We start from the raw sequence: 26,877 nt of genomic DNA on the forward strand, positions 1-26,877 counted from the left end.
TAAGCTATTGCAAAATTCACTGCAAAGCAATTTGAGGTGGCATGGAAAAGAGTTTGCTGAATAATTTAGCATAGGATTTGGCCAGTGAAAAATAAAAATATGGAATTGTTGAGTTACGTTAAATATTAAAATAAATTCTACAGAAAGAAATTATACAAAGAAAATCCGAATTGTTGGAAAATTGAAAGCGTTTTCGGACAGATGAAAAAACATGAAAAAATATTGATATTTATCAAGCAGCAATTCTTACACAGCGTATAAAAAGTAATAGCTTTAGGCGGAGACAACTTTACGAGTGGGCGTGACTATTGAAAGCGTCGCTTCAAGCAATTAAAAAACCGTAATATAAACTTTCTTCCAATTTTTCCTCATCTTCCAACAAACTGTTTCCTTTCATTTATAGCATTTTAAAAAGTGTATACAATTTTATTTTAAGTAAACACTACCAGTAGTGGGCGTGGCCTATTTTTTATTGTGAGAGCTCTTTAGGTTTCGCCAGCAATTTAATTTCTTGGAACAGTTTCTTTCTAAAATACTGCACTGGTAAAAATAAAAGGATCAAATTCATCCAAATTTAATTCTTTTGCAAAGGATGGATCAAATTTCACACTTTGAATGGATATTTATCATAATAGAACGTGTTTTATCACAAACTTAGTACTCACAATATATTTGCTTTTGTCAGAGTTAACACCAAAGCTGACTCCTCAGTGTTATTATTCATTTATTATTTAGTTAAAAAAATGATTTTTCAAATGATACTTGATAATCCATTTATTTTTACCAGTGTTTAGTATACTCTTTTCCCCAACATTCAACATTAAAGAAATGTAAAATCCTTTTAATGTGCAAATGATATTTGTTGTTATAAGGAGTCTCGTGATCAAATTGGTTAGGGGCAGTTTAAAGCTCCTCCCCTCTCTCATTCCAAATAACACTGAGTCCTTTGTCATTCAAACGTATGCGCGTAACTCTCCCGAAGTATAGAGCTTAAATGTAAAAATTACACTCTAGCCAATATTCTGCAATTTTTGCAATTACGTTATGTTCTTTAATAAAAACTTATGATTTTTTTCGAAAATTTTAATGAAAGAATTCGTAAGTTTTCTGAAAGCATTTAGTAAAACTGACTAACTGACGTTACTGAATCAATTGTGACACATCACATCAAAGAAGAAATGACGTAAAACTTACGTTCATAGAGTTCCCAGCTTTAGGAGCAGTTTTATTAATAACGTAAAACAGGCCTTTTTCTTACGTTTTAAAGTAAATAAAAAAAAAAAGAAAAATAAGATGGAGCCACAGAATTGTTTTGAAAAAGTCACAATGAAAAAAATTTGTCAGTTTATTATGGAAAATATTTGAAAAGCTTACGTTATTATTACTTAACATTTCCACTCAAGAAACGTGTTAAAAACTGCATTTCTTAGGTCTAACTAAATTTTATTTTATGGCAGAGCAATGGGAGGAAAGTCATATGATGGTCGAATATGTTGCAATCAGCAGTAATCTAATTTTCTTCATATTCGATCAGCTTTTGCCCAAAAAGCTAAATTTACCCTAGTTAGCCAACTAGGGTAAATTTTAGAAAGTGGGACACTTAAGAAAAATTTCAATTTCAAATGAATTTTTAAGCCGAAGAAAGATTTATTTTTGTAAAATATTCTGACAGAATCTTAACAGTTTTTATCAAAACATTTGACCAATTAATTGGAAAATACAATCAAACTAGAAAACAACATATTTCGAAAAGATGGACAAAATTTTGGAAAGTGGGACCAAAGTTTTTGGAAAGATGGACATAGTGATTTTAATGACAAAATATTAAATGGATTATGTAGAAAATCAATTGGTTTTCCTCTTCTTTTTATCTCCGAGTAACGCCTGAGGTATCCTAATTCCAAAGAACTTCCTGGACATTCCACAAAAATGAAGTTCTGACAATTTCGCAAACGCTCGGCGCTGTAAAGCACACCTCTATAAGAGGACGCAACTTTTTGCCCATTTAAACACCTAAAAAGCCCAGACCCTTTTCCACTTGCTTTAGGAGTACTGCAAAGACTCCTCTTTGTTTTTCTCCAGGGGCGGAATGATAAGTTTTCGATACTATCGAATCGATAGTATCGACAAATCTATATCTGTTAGATGAAGTGAATGTCGACTTTCTGCGCATTGTTGGACCATTGATTTCGACATTCTTAACTCTTTCGCGTCTTTAGGGTCATATATGACCCGGGGAAAAAAGTTTCTTTTTGGCTATTTACATTAATTGAAATCTAACTGGAGTCTTGAGAAAATGAGCCAAGAATCTTACATCCTTCTATTATGATGTCGTGCACAAACAGATAGATTTCAATTAATGTAAATACCCAAAAAAAACTTTTTTCCCCGAGTCATGACATTACCCTAAAGACGCGAAAGAGTTAAACGAATGTGGCTGTAGATAATCATATCTATTAGCTACAGGAAGTGCAGTTATCGTTTAAATTATTCAGAATCGACAGTCGATAGTATCGAAAATAAGTTATCATGTCACCCCAGGTTTTCTGTCAAACGAAATGGTTTTCAGGCTCAGGAAAGCTTTGGAAGCCTTTCTCCAGGGAATTTCCTCCTTAACAGCTGCTACTGCTGTTGCAACCATTTCTTCGGATAATTAAGGACTCTTTTCTTCTTCGTTGACGGGATTTAACCGAACAAAATCACCAAAATCATTAACAAGAGTGACATGATAACTTATTTTCGATACTAATCGACTGTCGATTCTGAAAAATTTAAACGATAGCTGCACTTCCTGTAGCTAATAGAGATGATTATCAACAGCCACAGTCGTTTAAGGATGTCAAAATGAATGACCCAACAATCCGTAAAAAGTCGACATTCACTTAATTTAACAAATCGATACTATCAAATCGACAGTGTCGAAAAGTTATCATTCCACCCCAGACTTAACTTGTCCAAGATTTCATAAAACTTGTTTTGAATGCAACACGAAATTAAATCACTTTTCTCTCCTTTTAACTGTAATATTTCACAAATATTTTTTATTTACTTTTTAAATGGATGTATGTCTTTTGATTACTGGACACTTATTAATAATACACAAATTGTGCCGAAGAATCAGGTAAAACACTTTGATATTTTTTTTAGCAACTTCCATAACAACAGAGAAAATGACAACTACCGTGTTAAAGTTACGAATATCACACATGCAATACATTTTTCAGATTCTTCTTCTAAGTCACTCTTTGATTGTAAAGTCGTCAGTTAAATCAGCATTTGTCGTAACTTTGTTTTGACAACTTTTCAGGAGACGAAATTTTCAGTTCAATATTATTTTTCTTAAAAATGAGCCCCGAATGCGATACTTTTGGGTCAAAATAATGAAAATGGCACTAATAAACTGTAAGTTAACTCGAGAAAATCTTTATAAAATTATTTAAAAGCTGCAATATTAAGAAATATGTTAGAAGAAATACAATAATATTTTATCGTAACTTCCATCGTTTGTAAAGCCGTAACTTCCAATGTATGAAGATTCTGGAAGTTACGATAATTTTCAAAAACACATTATATCAATTTTAATTACTCTAGTGATAATGAGTGCCTTTATTTCACTAAATTAGTCAATTAAACTGTGGTCCTTGTCCCTAAAAGCTTTTATTTCATAAGTTTTATTGAATTAATTTTGTGCGCCACGTCGCTTGTTTTGTTTTGAATTAATGACAGATGGGTAGGGATTTTTTCTCACTTTTTTTCTCGCAAATATTGAATTAAAATGATTTCATGTTACACTATTCGCACTGTCTTTCGATATTTGGAAGAGTTTATAAACGTTTTATTGAGAAATATTGCAATTTTGCTGCAAATTACAAGCCACGCAAGTGAGCAAAAGAAGATACGGCAAATGCTGATTATTGAAAATTTTGTATGGAAATTTGTCGTAACTTCCCTAAAAATGGAAGTTACGACAAATTCTGATAAACTTTTGTTAATTAAGGGCACTTACGATAATTTTTGTTTAAAATAATTTTTATTGGGCTTATAAAAGTTTCTTTTTCACAAGTGCGTTTAATAAACAAAATTACGCTGATTCCAAATATCCATATATCTCAAAATCGCAAAAATGAAGTTACGATAAATGCTGATTTAACTGACGAAGTAACGCCTTTTGTTTTTTAGCTTCTTATTTAGTCACAAAATTAGGATTAATAAGAATTTGATCGAAAATTAAAATAATTAATTGATTTATTATCAAGTTTTGAAGAAGGGTGTCCCACATTCCACACTACTGTTTGGTCCCACTTTCCAAATTTTACCCTACGTGGATTTGGAAGAAAGTATTCAAAAAGCTTCTGTTTTAGAGTCAAATCTAACGTTGAAGAGACACGACTTCTTTTGTTGAGTGCTTTATTGGAACAGACTACAATATTTAGCATAATTTTACTTTACAAATTTTTCTTACTCTAAAAGAAATGACAAATTGCTTAATTTATCAATTATTATTTAGGTGTTACAGAGTGTATCACTACAACGTAAGAAATTAAAGTGGAAATAATGTTAAGAATTACGATAGTATATAGTTACTTGCGTCAGAAATAAATTTAATAAGGGTAAACTTATTATTCTTACGTTTGAAAGAAAATTCAAAGAGGCAGATAAAGGTAAGTTCTTTCTTGAAAAACTTACGGAATTACTTTGAAACAATCTCAATGAAAAAAATCGTATGTTTCATGAGGAAAAGTTTCAAAAAACTTACGTTATTATTACTGTAAGAATTTTTTCACGTTGATTTCAAGGATTTCTTTTTTAATCTTTCCCCTTTGAGTCAATTCTGACGTAACACATTAAAGTAGAAATAACGTAAAATTTACCTTTTCCTTACCTACTATTTAGGATTTGGTAAGAAAATGCTAGTTGGGGTAAGATTATTTTTTTCTCTTTCTTGCAGATGCATTCAAGAAGGACGATGTAAGCTTCCTATTTGTGAATTTGGGAATTATGTCCGGAGGACAGGAAGGTGTCCGAGGCGTGAGGATAAGATTCAGTGGGGATCATCGACGAGTCTGTAGAGGAGAAAAAGTCTCCTTTGGTGCATTTTTGCGACTTACTGATTGACTTAAGAACTTTTTCAAGGGGGGAAATATTTAATGGGACGTGCGCAAAAAAAAATATAAAGAACGCTGAAGGAAGAGACAGCATGTCGGATTTGATTTTGTCCCACAGAGAGGAAAAGTCTTTTGAATCTGCTAATTTCTAGTCATGTGGCACGTCAGAGAGAGGGATAATTGAATGAGAAGGATTTTTTTTTTTAATAGAAAAAAAAAGATGAAGGGATTGACGAGAAAATTCCCTGCAATAAATTTATCAACTCTCGCGGAAGTATAAAGAGGATCATCAACATTGATGTGACATTTAACGATCACACTCAACATAACGTCAATCTGCACAAACATTCTTTTCAATCGAATTGTAAAAAAAATCTATATTTATATAGAAGGAAAGAAATAAATGTACGATACTTTTATATATTATACAAGAAAAAAATATAACTAAAAGTATTTTTTTTACTATCTCTCAGTGGTTTTCAGAAATAGAGAATGAGGAAGAGACGCTAATAGGGAAGAGCAATATGTTTGCATATTTATGGTGCCATTAAATGTGCACTGTTGCGAAAGTAATATGAAATGTTTTAAATGAAATTGAAAGAGTGTCCATCAATCAATCCACCAATCTTCTATTATGGCTCACAAGACACTCTGATTCTTTTTTTCTTTTTGGGCCTCCTAACTAAAAATAGTGGCGAAATATGCAGGAAAAGCAGACGAGAAAGCTTTTCCTTCTTTTTTTTGCACTGATGCTCCGCAGTAGATCAAAAATTTAATTTCCTGAAGATTATTCAATGAAAAATTGATCTTTCGACGTCATCAGCATTTCTCCCGAGTCTTTCAACTTGTCCAGATAAATGGCCCATGTGGCCTCCAAGTTGAAAAGCATCTTCTGAATTTTTCCAGATACACTAATACTGTGCTTATCTGTAAAGAGAAAGAAGGAATTTTACTGCAAAAAGGAGGAATTTAAAGATCAAAGGATGACAATGTTTTAGTGCTTTTCTAAAGGGGAATTCTGTAACGATATGACAATGTCATATGACAAATCTTTGTTACAAAATTCGTTAGCAAGACAACATGAAAGCTCAGTTTGCATCGAATGACCATTGCAAGGAGCTTTATGAAGCTTTTAGTACCTGATATAAGTCGAATTTATGACTAGTTCTTCCGGATTTACAGTGCAAAAAAATTTTAAATTTATCATATGACATTGTCATATTGTTACGGAATTCCCCTACTGATTGCTCGAATTCGTGAATATCAATGCTATGCTCTCAAAAATTACTCCCCAATAGGGAAGCACAGTGAGCTGAAATCCACATGAAAACATATTGGTGTCTTGACTCACCCTGAAAGTCTATCACCTTGATAGTTTGTGTCTTAGATATACCGAAAGATCTACACCACTCGAAAAATGTTGTGTGTCTTGGCTATTTGTCGCTGAAAACAGCGATTTGTCCGAAAAACTTTATTTCAATCGGAAAAATAGAACAGATTTTCAGATAAAAAATATAGCAATAGAAATATTTCTAATGAAATTTACAAGAAAAAATAATAATGCATGTCTAGAAATCCCCTTGCGGGAAGGTCTTGTTCCTTCATGGAACGTTGTGCCAGCATTATTATTATTATTAATATAATATTTTCTAATGTATTTTGTGTACAAGGATACATTTAGAGAATGATTTTTTCAATTGAAATTATATTTTTCGGATCTGTGTCTGTTATATGAGACAAATAGCCAAGACACAAAACATTTTTCGAGTGATAGGTTCAGTCCCGGCATTATGCACTTCCGGATTATGCACCTGACGAGATTATGCACATACAATTATGCAAGTTTGCCTACTTTTGGGAGTCAATTTATGAAATCATTTTTGAAATACGCCTGAATGTTGTATACTATTTTGTGATGCGGGAAATTTGAAGACACTATGCTTATTTTTCAGAATAGAACTTTAATTTCTTTTACTAAGGTAAAAATTTTAAATATTCTAGCAATTTATTGAAGTACTCTGGCCAAAAAGTATTGTTTGTTAATTCATTTCTTTTAAACAGATGAATCTTTTTGTTCTGACTACTTTTACTCCGCGCAAATTTGTTCTACGACCGATTCATTCAAAAAAAATCGCCTGCGGGTATGCCAATTTTCTCGATGCATAAAGTCATTTCGCGCGACTTTTCGGTCTCGAAAATGTGCATAATCCCGGGACTGAGGGTATTGTGTTAGCGAAGGCACTCCAATAATTCAGGCTCTGGAGGTTGGTCACCAACGCTAAGACAGCGGTGGACGCTTGTTACTCTCTTTTCCTTATACTACTACACTTTGCTTTCAAGAGATTTGTGTCACAAAAGTCAAATGTTATAAATAAATAAAAAAAAAAATAAATAACGTCTTGGACAAAAGGTAAATGGAACTCTATTTGCACAAAAAGTCGTTGATGTTCGAAGATTCAAATACAATTTCGAATTTTCATGCTAAATTTTCGAACAAATTGGGGAAATTTTATGAAATATTGCACTAAAAAGCTCACTAAAGAGTTACTCAGTGATTATTGAGTGATTAAATAATGGGACAGAAACAATAAACGTCGATGCTATGTGTTTTTCTTCAGAACAACGCGAAGACCAACACATTTTGACACTTGAGCACTTCGAAATTCGAACAGGATGTTCTTCAGCAACCTTGCGACAAGAAGTAAGAACCCGTCAAATAATTTCGTCAGATATCTTTAAGTTTTCTGCAGAAAATATCTACATCTCTACTGAAAATCTGTCGAGAAATCTGTAGATATTCCTACGAATTTTATTTGGGCTTGGGACAAAATTCGTCAGAATTTTATGCAGATTTTCTGACGAATCCTGGTGCATACTCTGACGAATTTCTGTAGATATTTTGCCGATTTTCTGCAGATTTTTTTCTACATTCTTAGAGAATCACTCTATTGAATTTTCCGAACTTTAGTGAAAAATATTCCATCTTTTCTGACACAGCTGTCTGGAAAGTCTAGAATGTAGAAAAAAATCTACAGAAATTCGTCAGAGTATGCACCAGGATTCGTCAGAAAATCTGCAAAAAATTCTGACGAATTTTGTCCCAAGCCCAAATAAAATTCGTAGGAATATCTACAGATTTCTCGGCAGATTTTCTGCAGAGATGTAGATATTTTCTGCGGAAATCTGCTAGATATCTGACGAAATTATTTGACGGGATAAAACCGTAGGCAAAATCCTTCAATATGGACAGAAATTTCTGTAGTGTGTAGAGGCCATTAACGCCAGTAGGCTTGGCAAGATGAGACATTTATCATTTTTGAGGTGAGTCGAGACACCAACCTTTTTTCGAGGGGATTCTAATGTATTTTGGTTTAATGGCCTAATTATGTAATTATGTGATTTTAGAAGTAATGATTGAGAAAATAAAGATAATTTTAATGCTGCGAAGGGAGCGGGGTCTTCCAAATATTTCATTTCCTTATCGCAAATCCTTTGATCTGTAGAATCTCAAATACACTAACAGCGTTACTTAAAATTTATTACAAAACTACGCACAAATTGCAATAAAATAATTTTTCTATGTGGAGATGTCTGGGGATCAGAAACAGAAATTTTGACGTATCAAAAAATAGAGACACTGTGTGTTGCTCTATCTTCTTGCTGCAATGAAAAATAATGCTCAACAGCGAGTGATTTAACTGAAAACAGCCCTAGAGGATCGCAATTTACGATTTCAAGGAGAATTTATTGCACAAAATGAAAAATTTGATAATAAAATGCACTGATTTCTACGGACAAGCAAAAGAAAATGGTAAAAGAATTCTTTTGAACCTTTCACAATTCGAAATGAAACGTCTGTTTCCCATTGAATTCCATTTGCGCACTCAAATTTTTCATTTTATCCGCGATGTTGATTCTGTTATTAATCTCTTTGATTCCCTTGCGCCCAATTTGTTCATTTTATATTGGATCCAAAGAAGAAAAAATGTGTTTAATTATGAATTTGATTAACACTCCAGAAGACCTTTAAAGTTCCACAGAAATATGTATCTCTATCGAGATCTAAATTATGTTTGACTCTACTCTCATTTGATATCTTCGATATTTGATCAGCTTAATCAATCACGATTTTTGTCTTTGATTTACCAAATTTCATAACGGGTTGTAAAAGAGGAAAAAGGTTTCATGAGAAAAAAGAGCATAGTTTTTTATTTACAAGTTTAGAGTGATTTTCTTTTTGCATTCCAGTCACGTGGAAAAACATTTTTTCGATGGCTTTTGATTCATGTAGACGTTTGAGTGACCTAATTCCATTTTCAACTTGTCTCACAAGTCAAATATTCTGTTAAAAAATTTGTTGAAAAGCTATTGAAATTGCTATTGAGTTCTTGATTGTATCACATGAATAATTCAGAAAAATCATTACAATTTTCACAGATAAAATCAATAAAATATTAAGTAAACGAGAGTTAAAGGAGATATATTTGAAACACTTCAATATTTTTCAGATGAGTATTTCAGAAAATAGGTGAAAGTGCCCATGCTTTGGACGGTTCAAAGCTTCATAATAACTAAATTTTTCCTATGTTCCTGAATAAATGTGACTCTGCAATATATTGAAAAAAAAAAACAGAACACAGAAACAAATTTAGTCATTATAAAGCTTGGGACGATGCAAAGCATGGGCACTTTCTCCTATTATAATTTTGGATTTATGGTATAATTATTATGGTATAATTTATTGGTATAATTATACCATATTGTGTATTTTTTAATTTTTTTTTTGAAATTTTATTAAATTTAGAATTTAAAAACAAAAACAATTTCAAGAAAAAAATTAAAAATTGGACTAAAAATAATCGTGAAACTTTTAAAATTTTAAAAACGAACATATTTGTGTACTTAACCTTAAAATTACGCTAACTTTCTAGCGAATTTTTGATTAAAAGGGTTTTTTCTTTAGTGGTTCACTGTCAATAACCTTGAAAATATCATACAATGAGTCTCATTCTCTTATTTGGATAAAAGATTAGATTGTAATTCTAGGTTATGTTAAGCTGTCTACACACTAGACAAATTATTGAAATAATAGCATTTGAAAATGACATTGAAATGAAACTTCAAAATCAATTTGATATTTAGAATTTCTTTGAAATTTTATTTCAATGTGACTTTGAAATTCTTTATTGACATTATTTGGCCTAGTTTGTAGCCATTCAAAATAATGAAATAAAATATTGAATGAAATGTTCCATATTGAAACAAATATTTCAATATTTGCCTATACACTGGACAATTTTCTTCAATATTGAAACATTTATGTCAATAAATCTTTGCAATGTGGAGGCAATCCTTGTCAAAATTTGATATTGAAAAGAAATATTTCAATAAATTTTGTCTAGTGTATAGCCAACTTTAGGCATAACCGCAATTTTTTTTAGAAGATACAAGCTTTAATTCTGTACAAGATTAAATTCAATCTTATTTTGTGTGAAATAAAATCATGTCGATGAAGAAGAAAAAGATCCTCTGGATTTTTGTGAACGAGAGTACCCATCAAGTTTGAACAAGTTTTTTGAAAATTAAAAAAAAAAATTTTTCGAATTTATGCAATCTGTAATTGTTAGTTATCATACTTATTGGCCCCGAGAGGTTTTTCCTTATTCTGGTCTAGAAATATCAAAAAAGTCACAATTTCTGCAAGAAAGCAGAAAATCGAAAATTCACGATTTTTGACCAAAAATATCTTAGCTCAGGAGTTAATTGGGATCCTGCAAAAAATATCCTAGATTTGGACATCCTTATAATTTGTAATCATCCACAAGAATCGGATTTTTATCCATTCTAAATAGTCCAAAAAAATTCTTTTTTCCATGGGTACCCAGAGTCCCAAAGGAGACGAAAGAGTTAAGAGTTATCTGAACCAACTTAAAATCATTGAAATCGGATTAAAATAAAGGTTTCTATCGAGATAAAGAGTTTGAAACCTTTTTTGATCTAGAATATGGGACGTTATGGGATATTAATCTCTAAACCTTTAATTGCATTTTTTTTCTAATAAAAAAATAATAATATCCTTGAGAACGTTTTTGTGCCCCTTTGTTTAAATCCGTCAAAATAGACGCAGAAATGGAATAAAAAAAAAACAGATTTCGAAAAAGAGTTTCTAAGTGAATTTCACTATTCCAAAATGTGTTTATTTTTGAAAATTTTCGAAAAACCCCTTATGGCGTTATCACACTTGCACATTAAAATTTTAATGTGATTCACATTAATTGTCGCTTGTGAGCGTCCAAATATCGTCAGTTAGATCAGCAATTGTCGTAACTTCCTCATCACCTCATCAGTAGCTCTCGTATAGTTGTTAGAAGAAGTGCTGATGAGGCGATGAGGAAGTTACGACAATTGCTGATCCAACTGACGATATGTTATTTGTGTCTTTGAGTCACTTAATATTTGGGGTTTTTCTATTTATTGATAAAGAAGTGGACTTGGCCTCCAAAAATAAGTTTAAATTTACCTAAAGCATAAATATTTTTCACATTAAAAAATTAAAGAGAAAATCGCATTAATTTTTCGCATTAATGCTATAAATTAATTTATATCAAATTTTGCGGGCCAAGTCTACCTTTTTATCAACAAATAGATCAAATTTTGGATATAAAATGATTCAAACACACAAATTACACATTTGGACTCTCACCAGCGACAATTAATGTGAATCATATTAAAATTTTAATGTGCAAGTGTGATAACACAGTTATATAGGCAGGATTCGAATAAAATAATTTCTCTAGCAGAAAAAAGTCAACGTAGGGTAGCGGCATTACTTGTGGCCTGTCTTTACTTATGGCCATGTCGCAATTTTTGTCAGAAAATGATTCCGAAAATCGAAAAAAATGTAATTTCCTATTTAAAACACATCAAATATTTTTAATTTTGAGGTTTTCTGAAATCATTTTTTACATTGTAAAGTTTTTTGCGGGGAGGCCATAAGTAAAGACAGTGGCCACAAGTAATGCCGCCACCTTACGCCTCTATAATACTAAATGATCAAATAAGTTTACCTAAAGTGGTAAAATGATCCTTGATGATCTGGAAAGAAGCTTCTTTCTCCGGAACTTCTTCCATCAGGCGACTGTGAAGATCAAGAGCAGCCCTCATTGCCTCTGCACTTCTTGGCTTCACCACAATCTGACTGCCCATCTCGTCCATATACTCATAAATCTCCTCGATCTTTGCGCACGATCTTGTCTTGAGAAGGTGTGTATGTCGGCCCTGCCACTCGTCAATATGCTCAATAAGAGTATTCTTAAGTTTAACAGAGTTCACGGCTAAGAATCCAACAAGAGAAATATTCTCTTGATTGGCAATGAGATTTGCCACTTCGGTGTAACGATTAATGTTGATGTGGAACATTTCCGGTGAGGGATTTGTCGCCTCGTAGTTGTCCATGAACACATCTTTGTCCAATTCCCACTGTGATCTGAATGGGGCCCATGTTTCGCAATATGTTACCATGCAGTGCTCCATATGACGCAGCTCATCTTGAATCTTTGAGAATATTCCCAAGCATTCATCATCATTGCTGAGAATTTCATGAAATTTCTTGACATGCTCCATCTTTGGGAGATTCAGATGATGAACGAGGCGCGGAAATCCCTTGAGCACCACCATAATGTCAGAGAATACTTGGAGGATTACCGAAAGAACATCATCGATGGAGGGTGTGAAAGACAGGCGATTGCTCACGAGATTCACTTCTACTTTTATCAGTGGACTTGGACCAAGAGTTCCATCGCCATGAATACGAGTGAAGATATTCTCCAGGCCAAATTTCACACTGCAATGGAATGCCTCCAGCACCAAGGCGTCTATCTTCTCTACATACTTAGACCACTCTTCCAGCATCTGCAAGAGATAGAGGTGAGTAATAAAATATATAGGGAATATCTTCGATGAAAACACTAAACGGCAGTTTTATTGCACATTTTAGCTCATTGATATTACTCAAAGGCCAATTAAAATGATTTTATGTTATTTGAGTGCAATTCCTAACAAAAATGATCGTTATTTTGTCAAAAACGTGAATTATGAGCCAGTGGTTTAGGCAAATGCAGTTTTTATGATTTTTGATGCTTAAATGTTCACAGCTCAGATTCTGCTGAACCGAAATGAAGAATCTAAAAACGTAAAACAAAGGTCTTGAAACCGCTTGGATTTTTTCCGAATAAGTTGACTTTGATAAGGTCACACACCAGGCTCCGTAATTAAAATATTTCAGGAATATATTTTTACATCCGTAAGGCAAATGCATTCTCTACTTTTCCAGTGATTTTTCCAGTCCATTTTTTCTGAACCAAATTTAATGAATCTAGAGCACAAATTAAAGGTTTTGAAATGACGTAAGGTACAGTGCAGTAACCAGAAACTAAAAATTCTGAATTATATTTTTTTCAGTAAATTAAGAAACTTGTGGCTTAGTGGAAGATTAAGACATTTGCTTAGGAATCGTAATAGGGAAAATCTTTCAGGCTTCGCACACACTGACTTCGAAGCCTTTATATCTTTCCCATATTAATGTAATCAATCAATTTGACCTATTTCAGGAAATGTGTAACTTAAGACTACCTTATTAAAAACAGTAATATAAAAAAATGTAAAGTGTTTGAAGCCAGAGAATGTGGGAAGCTTGAAAGCTTTTCCCTATTATTTCTTTTTTATTAAATTAAATAATTAAATTTATTAAATTAAATAAATAAACCAAATACCCCTTTATAGAACTTTAAATAATTTTAACCTAATCAGTCAATATACTCGAAATACTGGAGATGTAATATACATATTTTGGAATAACCTCCATACAGATGATTAAATGATTTTTGTGAAAAGAAAAGAATATCTACTCCTTCCATTCTGAAAAAGTCGTACATTTGCTAGTACATTTTGTATGAAAAAATGTACGACTTTTCTCGGAATAGAGGGAGTATTAGGCATCGCAAAGGGACGTTATTAAACACTAATCACAATGGTCACTGACTTTAAATTCTTTCAAAAAAAAAATTTATTTACACAGTGCAACCATTCAAGAAAAGAATATGTCACCTAAAATTCATATCTATAAAAATAGTGAAGGAAAATATTATCAAAATCGGCGCTACGTCAAATTATCTCTGGGCAACTTCAAGCAAAAGCTTTGCATAACTTTCCGCAAAGCGAGGAAAGCCCAAACAAAATATAGGTTGAAAGGAACAACTATTTGGCAGGGAACACTACATAATTGATCTAGGCCCGTATCCTCTAATTAGGACAATTCGATTTTGAGAAAAAAGTCAACTGTTCCTTTGAAATTTGTGAATTGCTAATTCCCAAAAGTCTAGTCTGGTGCTTAAAGAAGGAATTCCCATCAAAAGAACAATAAAAGGTTATAACAATATATTTATAATTTTCTGGGATAAGGAATTGACAAATTTAAGAAGGATAGTTGATTTCTCTCACACAACGAAACCCTTTAATCTCAAAGATAGAAACCCTGAAGCAATGTATCCATCTTGAAACTAAAATATAAATTCAATGTATTTTAATATTTTTTTAATGAGTTATCGCTTCAGGCTTAAATCTTTTTAAATCGTATTAAGGCCATTAACGATCATTGCTTACGTTTTAAATCTTTCCACACTGTAATATATCTAGTGAGCCGATCTATACGGACTCTTTTTTCAAAACTATCTTCGTTTAGGAAATAATTTGGCTTATAGAAGAGAATCCTAGCTTTGAATATCTTTAGTTTGCAATCATCCACAAGAACCGGATTTTTATCGGTTTTAAATATCCCAAAAATCGTTTTTGACATACTAATCCATGATTTCCTTCAGGTACCTGGATACCAAAGGATGCTGAAGAGCTAAACAACATTAGGGTTTCTTTTTTAAGATCGTCTTCAGACTGGAGGTTTAGCCTAGTTTACGAAGGTCTCAAAATCCTAAAGAGCATCCAATTTATTTTGTTTTCTCATTCAAATAGATTAATTCCCTTTAATAGCCTATTTCTAAGTCAAAATTGAGGAGCTCAGAGCAAAAAACGCTATTTTAATAGAGAAATGCATACGACTTAGAGTTTTTTTTGCTCCGAGCGCCTCAATTATCCAAAAATTGTCGACAGATAAGAATCTAGAGAAGTTAAGCCTTATGGCTAAGCCTTATACGGGCTTCAGACCTAAGGCTTAGTTATCTGGCTTAACTCGTCTAATTCCTCATCATTCATGATTTTTTAGTAAATTGTAGTTTAATATTGAATATTAAGGGCAAATGACTGGCTTGAGTACCCGGTTCTCCAAATATATGGGTTTCCAGAGTTCCTCGCGGGTTTTCCAGAAAAAAACATATGTGAGTTCCGTAAATTCCCTGAATAGATATGTATATAGGTTCCCAAGATTCCTTGACAAAAATGATAAGCTCTCCGACTTTTGCGAGTTTCTCGAATTCCCGTAGCTTCCCTCAATAGATTGTCTCGAGTTCCCCTAAATGAGTTACCCTTATTCGTGCTTCAGACCTAAGGCTTAGATATACGGCTTAATTGCTCTGATTAATTATTAATTACAATTTTTTTTGGAAAAATTTTACTTAGAATTGGATTAGTAAAGATAAATGACCTATTAGACTCTCAAAAGCAATAAAATTGCTCGCTATTTAGGATTTTGAGACCTTCGGAAACTGGGCTAAATCTCTAGTCTGAATACCGCTTTTATACAGGCCTCAGACCTAAGGGCCTTGACAGACTTGAGGATTAGCCGAGAGACGACTTAGCGTAATTCTATTCGAAATAATGCTTAAACCGAATTTCTATCATTTTCCACTAAGCCGTCTCTCGGCTTAAGTCGTAAGTGTGTCTAGGGCATAAAAGGCTTAGCCATATGACTTAACTTCTCTAAATTCTTATCAATGGAGATTTAATGGAAAATTATCACTTAAGATTGGACAACATGGGCAAGTGATCCATTAAATTAAAAAAAAACAATAAAATTGATTACAATTTTGAATTTCGAGATCATCGGGAACTGGGCTAAACTTTAGGTCTGAAGCTGGCCTTAGACTTTAACTAATCGCACTAATTTGAAAATAAATTGAAATTGGTATTCCGGGTATTCCCTAGATTTCGGGCACTATAAACGTTTATGACGAAAAATTTCTCATAAATATACTCGATTAATATGGAAAAAATTGAAAACTTGAAACCTACGTTCTCCATCTGATCCTCGAATCCCTGGTAAACCGTCACAATGTGATCAACGATGTCCTTGTAGTGAACCGTGAGCTGCATCAGAGCTTGCTCTCTTTCATTCATTATATTCTCCTCCACGCTCTTCAGATCCATTGCAGACACCGTGGAAATCCTTAGGATTGGCAGATCACAGATCTTCTCACAGATGTCCACGATCTTGTTATTGCTCATTTTGTAGATGTTGACAAATTCCTGCACCTGACTCGTGTACATAACACAATCATGGATGTAATTGTCACTGAAGTCTCCTGCCCAGTTAAGCTTGTAGATGCCCATTGTGACTTTTTTGTCACAGAGTTTAATGAGTGCCTTAAACAAGAGTCTCTCCTTGTCTGACAATCCTGTAAGGATCCTATTGTAATCCAGCACAACAGTTAGAACACTTTCAAATGTGATCTTTGTGGTTTCGTATTTCCCAAAGAAGAGGTTTAAGTGGATTGGTATGGGAAACCCCAGATACTGGAAGTAAATGATATCGTCGAAAAGATTGAGAACCTTCCGGTCAATGTTGCATTCTAACAGGCCCGGACGGGACACACTTCTTAGCATGAGAGATCTCTGAAGACACTGAACCACTTCTTCCTTGACGGAATTGGCCCAGTGATCCCGAAGTTCCCTCACTTGGGTCTTCACATTCTTCTCCATGACCTCAAATTGGGCTAGAATTCCTGGAGAATTCGGAACATCTACCATCCAAGCTGAATCAACCAGGATATTCTTAATACGTAGGATCTTATTGAGACAAATTGTCCCAATGATGGCTCTTCCAGCGTGCTTAGGATGAAGTGACGAACGCGTTTCGGAATTTTCCAGGAGATATGCATTTGTGTCATTGATCTCTTCGATCAAGAGATTCCATACCAGCATTACTTTAGCTACATAGGCCTGCTGCAGGCTCTTCCTATTGTAGAAGTTTGTCAGAGCGCAAAGAGCTTCGACACCTTCATCTACATTTGCCACTGTCTGAAATATTTGATCCATCCAATTTCCCACTATTTCTTCGAGGTCCTTTAGCATTCCTGCAATTTAAAAAACTCAGATCCAAAAACTGCCGTAGCTCATTGCAAGAAAAAAATAGTAATAGGTCCAGTAATAAAGGTGTCTCGAATAAAGAGGGAATGGTGTGTTGTATGAGATATTTGATATTGTCTATTTACCGTTTAGCGGTCCTTAACCGATAACCGAAACACAAAATACCCAAAAGATAAACCAAAGCTTAGGACCAATAAAATTGATATTCAGATAAAAAATAGTAACCGGTTCAGAACTAGTTCAAAACCGATTATAATCGGTTCAATCTTATAAGAAATTTCAAGATCTTTCCAACGACCTAAACATGATACCATTCAGACGAGAAATACGATCTGTGGAGCATTTTTAACCTTCGACCTTGAAAAACAGTTTTTAGAAATCTTAGAAATGATTCAACGGTATTTTCGTATTTTTTTCATGGAAAAAAATAAGAACTTTTTGGGGCTAAGGAAGCTGAATCTTGAAAAATACGATTATTTCAAAGCTTTTGATACAGTCTTATAGCCTTATGCTGTAGCTTTTCTAAACTGTTCCTTCCTCGGTTCCTTCCTTAATACTTACCGTTTTTAGTTTTTAAATTACTCATCTCTATTTAATGATTTTTTTGTTTACTAAATCTTCTTTTTTATTAATGCAATTAGGGTGGAATCACCACTTCTCGCCAGTTCCCCACTTTTCGCCACTTATATTGAAATCGCATTTTTTCATTGTTTGTGAAATAAATTAGCTGCAAAATTATTTGTATCTCTACTGCTGATACTTAAGGTAAAAAGTGGAAAGCGAGACAGTTTGGAAAGTTGGACAAAGCAGTGTGGAATGTGAGACACCTCCCTAAAAACTTGATAATAAATCAATTAAATATTTCAATTTTCGATAAAAAGATTATTAAACCTAATTTTGTGATTATTTGAGAAGTTAAAAATTCAAAAGTCGTTATTAAACAATCAAAGAGTGACTTGCAAGAAGAATTTAAAAAATGTATTGCATGCGCGATATTCATAACCTTGACACGATAGTTGTCATTTTCTCTGTATCTTATGGAAGTTACTAGGAAAATATCAAAGTGTTTTGTTTGATTTTTCGGTATAATTTGTGAAATATTATTAAAAAATAGCAAAAATACCTGGAGGAAAACAAAGATAAGCCCCTACAGAACTCCCAAAGCAAGTGGAAAAGGACCTGGCCGGATTAGGTATCCAAATCTGCTAAAAAGTTGCATCCGCTTCAAAGCTATAACTGCTGTACAGCGCGGAGCGTCTATGTGAAATCTAAAGAATCTCTTTTTAGTTGGACGTCCAGGAAGTTCTTGCTAATTAGGATTCCTCAAGTGTTACCCGGACATAAAGCAGGGATAAGCATAACCATCCAATATGCAAGTATACGCAGAAAACCCCCAACAATTGATTTTCTACATATTTCGTATAATATTTTGTCATTAATATCAATATGTCCAATGTCCATCTTTCCAAAAGTTTTTGTCCAACTTTCCAAAATTTTGTCCATCTTTTCAAAATGTGTTGTTTTCTAATTTGATTGAATATTCTAATTAATTGGTTGAAAATTGTAATAAAAACTGTTAAGATTCTATTAGAATATTTCACAAGAAATCTCATGATATAAATTAAATTAAAATAAAAAATATTTATTCGGCTTAAAAAAGCATTTGAAATTGAACTATTTTCTTAAGTGTCTCCCTCTCCACAATTCACCCTATAAAGTCGAAAAACTCTAATTTTTTGTTTTAAATTTAAGTGTTTAGCATTTTTTAGAGGAATATTTTAAGCAAATGCATCAAATCCAATATTTCTTATCAAATATGCCAAGTGTCATGAAACTTCCATCGAACAAAATTTACGTTTTTGGATAATTAATTTGTCTATTGAATATTTAATTACTTTCGTTAGAATACATAAAATTTGTATTTAGCTAAGAATTATTTCATTTTATAATATTTTTAGGTAAAAATGTGCTATGGCGCAAAAATGGTAATATTTTGAAATTGATTTACCACCTGTCGCCACTGCTAACTTCACTTCATATATTCTCAGTTGTCAAATCTGCTTTGTTTACTTTCTGTAATAGACCTTGATTTCTCAAATAAAAGCGAATAAAAATCATTTAAAGTGAGGAATACTACATTGCCTAAAATAATCGAGTCTTGTCCTTTTCAAGTGGGTGGCCAGAAGTGGTTAAAAAACTGGCGAAAAGTGGTAAAAAGTGGCAACGAAGTGATTATTTTTGGATTGTTAATAAAAATCAGGTTTTAAGTAGTCTAGCGTTAAATTTTTTGGACTATAACTATAGTTTTGATGAGTCTAGAGTCAATACACTCAGTCCCGGCGTTATAAACTTCGGGATTATGCACATACAATTATGCAAGTTTGCCTACCATTGGGAGTCAATTTGTGAAATCATTCGGGAAATTTGAAAACACTATGCTTGTTTTTTAGAATAAAACTTTTTCTTTTATTAAGGTAAAAATTTATATATATTCTAACAATTTAGTGAAGAACTCTGGCCAAGGAGTACTGTTTCTTGATAAATTTCTTTTAAGCAGTTGAAATTTTTGGCTCAAACTACTTTTACTCCGCGTGAGATTCGTTCTACGGTCGATTCATTAAAAAAATCGCCTGTGGGTATGCAAAATTCTTGATGCATAAAGCCATTTCGCGCGTTTTTTTTTTTCTATCCAGAAAATGTGCATAATCCCGGGACTGAGTGTACATCTAAGTAACTTTGCGTCAAATTTTAGTTATCTTATAATAAATGGTCAAAAATTATGACAAAGTTAATTTAAGTTTTTCCTAAAAGTGGCGATAAGTGGTTACTCCACCCTAGATGTTGTCGTCTTTAAAAAGATGTAAAAATGTAAGAAGTGTTGGAAGTGTACTTTTCGATACACTTCCTAAGTGCTGGAAGTGGGGGCTCCTCTAAAATTACAGATCAGCTAATACTCATGTATAAATTTTTAATATTGTCTTTTCCTCTTTGGTTTAGTCTTTGAAATTAATCTTTTGCAAATCACTGAACATGGTAAGTTCAATTAAAGTTAAAGTATCATTAGATTTATGATATTCAAGTCTCACCTCTGAAGTCTTCCATTGTTTTCTGCCAAGTGTTATTGCGTACATCGAAGATCACTTCATGCTCCCTCTTGATGGCTTCTAGGCCCTCATTGTACATCCTTTCGACAGCCACAAAGGCGTTCTCGAATTGTGGTCCCCGCGTTCCACCAAATCGCGGTGCCGCAATCTTCTGATTCTCATTGTAGCGCCCAAAGACCATCATTGACTCACAAATGTCCACCATGTTGCAGAGGCGTCGCATGAAGGTGTCCACATGATTGAAAATTGCTGCTTCATCGAGCTTTCTCCAGTCCACTTCGCCAGATGTTTCCTCCTCATGTTGTCTCTTGATGCTCTCGTAGATCTCCCTGTGGGCGATGCAGCAATCGAGAGCCATCAGGCATACGCGGACACCCTCATTGGGACGCCCCCGCAAGATGCCAATTGTATCGATTTTGGTGCGACAATAGAGAATAATGTGATTGCTGAGTGCCCTGAAGAGGCCAGTGATCTCCTTGGGTGAACTGTAGAACTTCGAATGGGTCCATATCAGATAGATTGAATGCATGATCTTTGGCAGAATCGCAGGAATGTCCAAGGGATTCGATGCATTCTCCAGTTCTTGACTTGGAGTCACGAGGATTGAAAGGAATTTGTAATTCGACTCTGCTCGTTCCAGCTCCTTCTGACAGTCTTCAAAGAGGATGGCTAATTGCTTTCGATAGATTGACTGGGACTTCTCCAGGATCTCCATTATATGACACACCTCACGGCATTTAATTTGCATTGTAAGTGCCAAAAGTGTTTCATCTAGGAGAAATTAACACTGCTTTCATAAAGCAAACAGTAAGCAATATTTAAAAGAAATCTAATAATGAGAACCGTTGAGCGTCTGGGAAAAATGGGTCAGCTTAGAAAATTTTGATTAATTAGTAGGAGTATCACCTATTGAAATATGGTAACTCCAATGGTTTTCCTAAAATTTTTCACGTGAAAAAAGTGCTTCAGAAAAATGTAATGATTTTTTTAGACTGCTTTTGATCGATCGTATTCGAAGGCAGGCACTGAGTTCTACTTTCGTACAAATCGACATTACATTTTGATTTTTTTTTCGCCAGGAAAATCTGAAAACTATTGAGTGCCAAATGGGGTAATGGCGCTTACCTGTTCTCAATCGATTTTTAAACCAATTCATTAATCGAAATACTCCACAAAATAGCTTAAAGAGTAAAAAAAATGATTTTCGGATAAAAATTACTTATCGGTTCATAACTGGTTCACTACCGGTTCAAAACTGATTTATAAATCACTCAAAATATTTCCCAAAATAAGGAATAATTTAATTGAATTTTATATAAAATATAGTTATATGTTCCCAGCGAGCACAGTTAGCTGAAAAAAAGGGCGTGTTCTCGTGTTCAGCATATTTTTGTTGAAACCATCAGCAAAAATGGGTTGACTGGTTAGCAGTCACTGGACAAAAAGTACTAACCAAATATATGAAAATGGCAGTGCCTCGCAAATTTTCCTATAAGCTTAACAGAATTCAAACAGGTTCAAAACCGATTGCAACCGACTCAGTTTTGTCGGAAATTCCAAGACCTTTTCAACGAGTCCAAACATGACTTCATTCGCCTGATAAATGTGATCTCTAGAGCCCTTTTAACCTTTGACCTTGAAAAACCATTATTAGGAATGATTCAACGGTACTTTCGCACATGGTCAATTGTCCGCCCGGGGTAATCTCTAAAACATATCCAAAAATGTAAAAATTGCATGACGCGTTTTGGGGAGGTTCTCTTAGTTAGGTCCTAAGCGTCCCAAGTTGCTATCTCTAACCGTTTGGCCTCTAGAGCTGGCGACAGTCGGACAGACAGACGGACAAACAGCGACATTGCTCAGAAATCGTCTGAAACTTGAAGAATTGTTGTCAAAAGTGGTCTCCTGGGGGAGGAAGGTGGAAATTTTGGGGGATGAAAAAATCCAGGGATTATATACTGCTCTCTCCGTGGAATTCGAGCAGTAAAATAGTATTAAAAATTCAACATTATTTTCTTATTCGAATGCAGGGCACCTTCCCCTACACAGTAAAAACAATTTTGTAAAATTGTTCATAAATATTTGTGACTTTCTCTTGGGGACTTCGAAAATGCTCACAAATCGTATAACTTACCAAAAAGTTCGTAAAATGTTGTACTTTTTCACAATCATTGTTCGTAGCGTGATCACTTGACGAGCATAATCTGTTCTTTTACAAACAGACTGTTTGTCTAGCAGAATTTAGCGAACAAATGACAAAATTTTACGAACATTTTTCTATGTATTTTACAAACATTTGCAAACAAACAAGGGGTAACTCATATTTAGAAACCATTGTCAATTGTCCAAGAAACGCTTCGCGGAACCCAAGAAACCCAAAAATTGCATCGCGAAACCCGAGAAACCCAAAAATTGCATCGCAAAACTCAAGAAATCCACTTTTTGCATCGCGGAACCCGGGAAACACAATTTCCGCATCGCGAAACGAAACCCGAGAAACCCAAAAATTGCATCACGTTTAATTATGAAGCTTTCAATTTTCACGTTTAATTATGAAGCTACTTTGATCAAATTCGCTGTATTTCTTCCTATTTTATCGTGATTCTTTATAATTGAGCGCTTTTTGTGTAATTTACAAAGGCTTTGACGCCCAAATCTATCGATAAACCGGATGACATTTTGCCCCAAATGCCCATTTGAGAGAGAGTCTACTGTATATATGCTTATGCCGGATAAACTGTCAAATATGGACATAAATTTTTCTAGTGTGTAGACGCCATTACGAACAATGTTTGTGAAAAACGTACAAATTTTTACGAACCTGTTTGCGGGTTATACGATTTACGAGCATTTCGTAAGGCCCTTCGTGAGATCTTCTTCGTTAGAAGCCTCTCACAAAGGAAATTGACCGTTCACAAAAATTATTTTAACATTTTTTTTTTAATTTTCTTGATTAAAAAAAAATAATATGGAAAAATTTCTGAATGATGGCAATGATGGTTTGAATGATGGCAAACTTTCTACAAACTTTTACAAAATTGCTTATCAAACTTTGCTAAATTTAAAGAGTAAAATTAATCTCTTTAACAAAAAAGTAAACTAATTGATACACCGATTTACCAACTTTTTTGTCATTATTTTGTACTCGAGTGATTTTCTTTTGACAAACTTTTTGCTAAACCTCTTTTCTAAGTTCTCAAATAAAATCATTACAACGCTGTTTACTAAAAGTGTGGCAAAAGAATATTTGTTAGTAGATTTTGTGAAGAACATCGTTCCAACAAACTTTTTACAAGCCTTTTAGAGTAGTCCAATGTGGGACAATTTCACGCAGCTTATATTTTTTAAACTCTTGTTAAACGAATAATTGATTAATTTTCGATGGTTTTTCTTGAGCATTGACTCTGTAAAAATTTTCAGAACAATTCCCAGAAAACAAATTAATAAAAAATGATAATCATTTGTTCTTTTTTCCATGTCAATTATTGAGATAATTTTTATTTACTTCAGTGTCTTTGACTCATCAGAGTAATAGTAATGTAAGGGGCGCGGGGGTGCGGTAGAACATGTTTTAAAGGGAAAGTAAAATGACCTAAAAAAAGTAAATCAAATTCGAGATTCCTCAATTCATGTGATTTTTAATTGTTCTTCAGAACACAAATGAAGTTTTATGAACAGTTCTTAACTCTTTCGCGTCATTAGGGTCATATATGACCCGGGGAAAAAACAATTTCTTTTGACTATTTACATTAATTGAAATCTATCGGTTTGTGCACGACATCATAATAGAAGGATGTAAGATTCTTGGCTAATTTTCTCAAGACTCCAGATATTCAGGAAAAGAAAATATTTGAGATCAAAAATCACGAATTTCGAACTTTGTGAAATGACTTTTCTTTTTCAAAATTTTTTATATTAATTTATTTTTTTCAGCAAAAAGTTCTTTAGAAACACAAAATAGAATATCTAAAGATTGTATATTGCATATTTTGATATAATAAACTACTTTCAATTTTCCAGAAAAGCCGTGTAGAATTTTCCGGGTCATATATGACCCTATAGTCCCCAAGGGTAACAGTGTTTTCGTCCCAAACCTGCAGCGAAATGTAGTTGGGACATTGTTTTTCTTTGTGAAATGCAGGTGGGACATCTTGCTCCTGGACATTTAATCTTATATCTGATGAATTATAACATATTTTGCAATATTTTAGAGTATTCTGCAAGCGTCTCATGTTGTGCAATTGTATTGTGTGTGAATAAATATGTGGATAAGTTTATTTTTGCCAAATACTACTCAAAATATTGTGACAGTGACTGTTCAAGGGATTACCAGGAAGGTTCCTTGAACACCAGTAGTACAGTGTTCATCAAGACAATCCAGTTTGCCATGGTTTTGGCCAAATTAATAACTTCAAGCAAAAAAAACTTTAAAAAAGCCCGTGATATAGATTTTGAAAATGGTATGTACACTTCCCTTGAGGACAACAGGGTCATATATGACCCGGGGGTTTTCCGAGTTTTCACGCAATGGAAAATTTTTTTCCTCTCTGAACTATTATATTTGATCATAAAGCATTAGGAAAAACTCAATTTTGCATGAATTCATCTGCTGAATAAAAGTGGGACGCGAAAGAGTTAAGAACAAGATGAACTTTTTAGTCAAAAACTGAAATGGATCATCAGTGGAAAAGTTCGAATTTCCAATCTAATACGGGCTTCAGACCTAAGGCCTAGCCATCTGGCTGAAATCTTCTAATTTCTTATCACGCACGATATTTTAGGAAATTGTTGTTTATGGCTACGGCACACCTTTTAGATCAGGAAAATTTCATGAAGTCGAAATTCGAAACCCTTTCTTTCTCACATGTTTTGCATATGACTATCTCATTCTTTCGCACTCCAAATTCGATTGAGCTAAATTGAATTTGGAGTGATGTTTAAGAGAAGAAGAAGAGTGCGAGAGAATGAGATAGGCATATGCAAAACATGTGAGAAAGAAAGGGATCCGAAATTTGACTTCATGAAATTTTCTTGATCTAAAAGGTGTGCCCGAACCATTAGGATTGGATAGTAACGGCAAATGTTCCATTAGATTTTGAAAATTAATAAAATTACTTATTTAGATTTTTGAGACCTTAGGGAACTAGACTAAGCCTCCAGTCTGAAGCCGGCATAAGGCTTTCTATTAATGAATACCTCTAGAATGTTTCTTAGGTGTCCAGCTGCCATAAAAAATTATCTTCCACAAGAATAGGAAATTTCCTGATTTTTTTTAATGGGTCTCGTGCAATTGGGCATCTTTTTGATAATGATTTATCAATTTATAAAAGGCGTGAGGTAATTTATAGATATCGAATAATAAAATTCTTTACTTACGTCTGTAAAGCCAGAAATCATATTCATCAGATGGACAAACACTGTCATGATCCGTCTGATCCGTGTCAGCTAAAGCCGTACGAATCTGTGTCATCCAGTGCGTGGCCACAGCTTCCAAACGCTTCAAGTATCGAGGATCCTTAACAGCTTCCAGAGGTTCTAAATGCATTCCCTCTGTTGGTATGTAGAGGACCGTGAATCCTGCCAGTTTATGATGCAAGTGACTCACATGGGCCAGAAACCCATGGACAGCCTCAAGACAAGCAGACTTAACGCTCTCTGACCATGGTTCATATGCGAAAAAAATGGGCGCGAAGACAATCTCCAAGAGAGCTAACATAGAACCATCCACCTCGTGCATTGTCCCAAATTGGACGCAATCATGGAATCCATCCACGGCGAAGATCTCCCCGGGCAGACGCAGGAAGTACGTGAAATCGAGCACTGATGCTGCTGGGAAGCCCAAAGATGCACTCAGGGCATTCCCATCGTAGAAAATCAACAGCACTAGCTCAGATACATTCATGAACCACTTCCTGATCGTCTCAACGCAATCTTCTGTCCAGTCTGACTCGTGCAGGTCAAACAGAGTGGTCATATTCTGCACAAACTCCACCAACTTGTCCAGCTCCTCGTCAGTGTACTGTGGCACAGGGATTTGAGGTTCACTATCCTCAACAATTACTTCTCTTGGCTTATCTGGAATGGGATTTTATGTTGAATGTGAGGAAATTCTTCTGAAGAATTCCACTATCTTTACCTTCATCACTCTCCTCGGACACACTCACTTCGCTATGCACATCCTGACCACCTTCCATTTTCACTTTTACAAGTCTTTTCAGCCTTTATACTTTATATTTTATTGTTAAACAACTTCCATGGAAACGAGAGGGAAGCCGGAACACTTAAATGTTTCAGGAGTGTTTCATGAAACATGAGAAAAACATCTCTTGTATCCAGTTATAGAAATCAGTAATCAC

The 26,877-nt window shown here is 34.0% G+C and overlaps 2 protein-coding genes across 2 annotated transcripts in view; one reads left to right on the forward strand and one right to left on the reverse strand.

The window, feature by feature from the left end:
- LOC129806655 (uncharacterized) overlaps positions 1 to 5,556 on the forward strand; it is a 37,011-nt gene extending 31,455 nt beyond the window's left edge. Inside the window, exon 5 of the mRNA XM_055855410.1 lies at positions 4,949 to 5,556. Within this exon, the coding sequence (XP_055711385.1) occupies positions 4,949 to 5,069 (121 nt within the window). The 3' untranslated portion in view covers positions 5,070 to 5,556. The remainder of the gene's footprint in view (positions 1 to 4,948) is intronic.
- Positions 5,557 to 5,892: 336 nt separating this feature from the next.
- Positions 5,893 to 26,715, reverse strand: LOC129805191 (dynein axonemal heavy chain 2). Its single transcript, XM_055852951.1, has 6 exons — positions 26,658 to 26,715; positions 25,898 to 26,596; positions 20,504 to 21,292; positions 16,344 to 17,404; positions 12,173 to 13,016; positions 5,893 to 6,032 (listed from the first exon to the last, which is right to left on the reverse strand). The coding sequence occupies exons 1-6, from the start codon at positions 26,713 to 26,715 to the stop codon at positions 5,893 to 5,895; spliced, it is 3,591 nt and encodes a 1,196-aa protein (XP_055708926.1).
- Between the last annotated feature and the right edge of the window lie 162 nt (positions 26,716 to 26,877).

The sequence above is a fragment of the Phlebotomus papatasi genome, chromosome 3 (genome assembly GCF_024763615.1).
Source record: "Phlebotomus papatasi isolate M1 chromosome 3, Ppap_2.1, whole genome shotgun sequence".
Taxonomy (NCBI): domain Eukaryota; kingdom Metazoa; phylum Arthropoda; class Insecta; order Diptera; family Psychodidae; genus Phlebotomus; species Phlebotomus papatasi.

Bases quoted from the DNA above. Each gene is read 5' to 3' on its own strand.
- LOC129805191 (XM_055852951.1), bottom strand. From the start codon at position 26,715: ATGGAAGGTGGTCAGGATGTGCATAGCGAAGTGAGTGTGTCCGAGGAG. The intron at 21,293-25,897 runs GTAAGTAAAGAA...AATTTCTCCTAG, and splicing joins TGATTTCTGGCTTTACAGAC to ATGAAACACTTTTGGCACTT. The intron at 17,405-20,503 runs GTGAGACTTGAA...TTTAAATTGCAG, and splicing joins AACAATGGAAGACTTCAGAG to GAATGCTAAAGGACCTCGAA.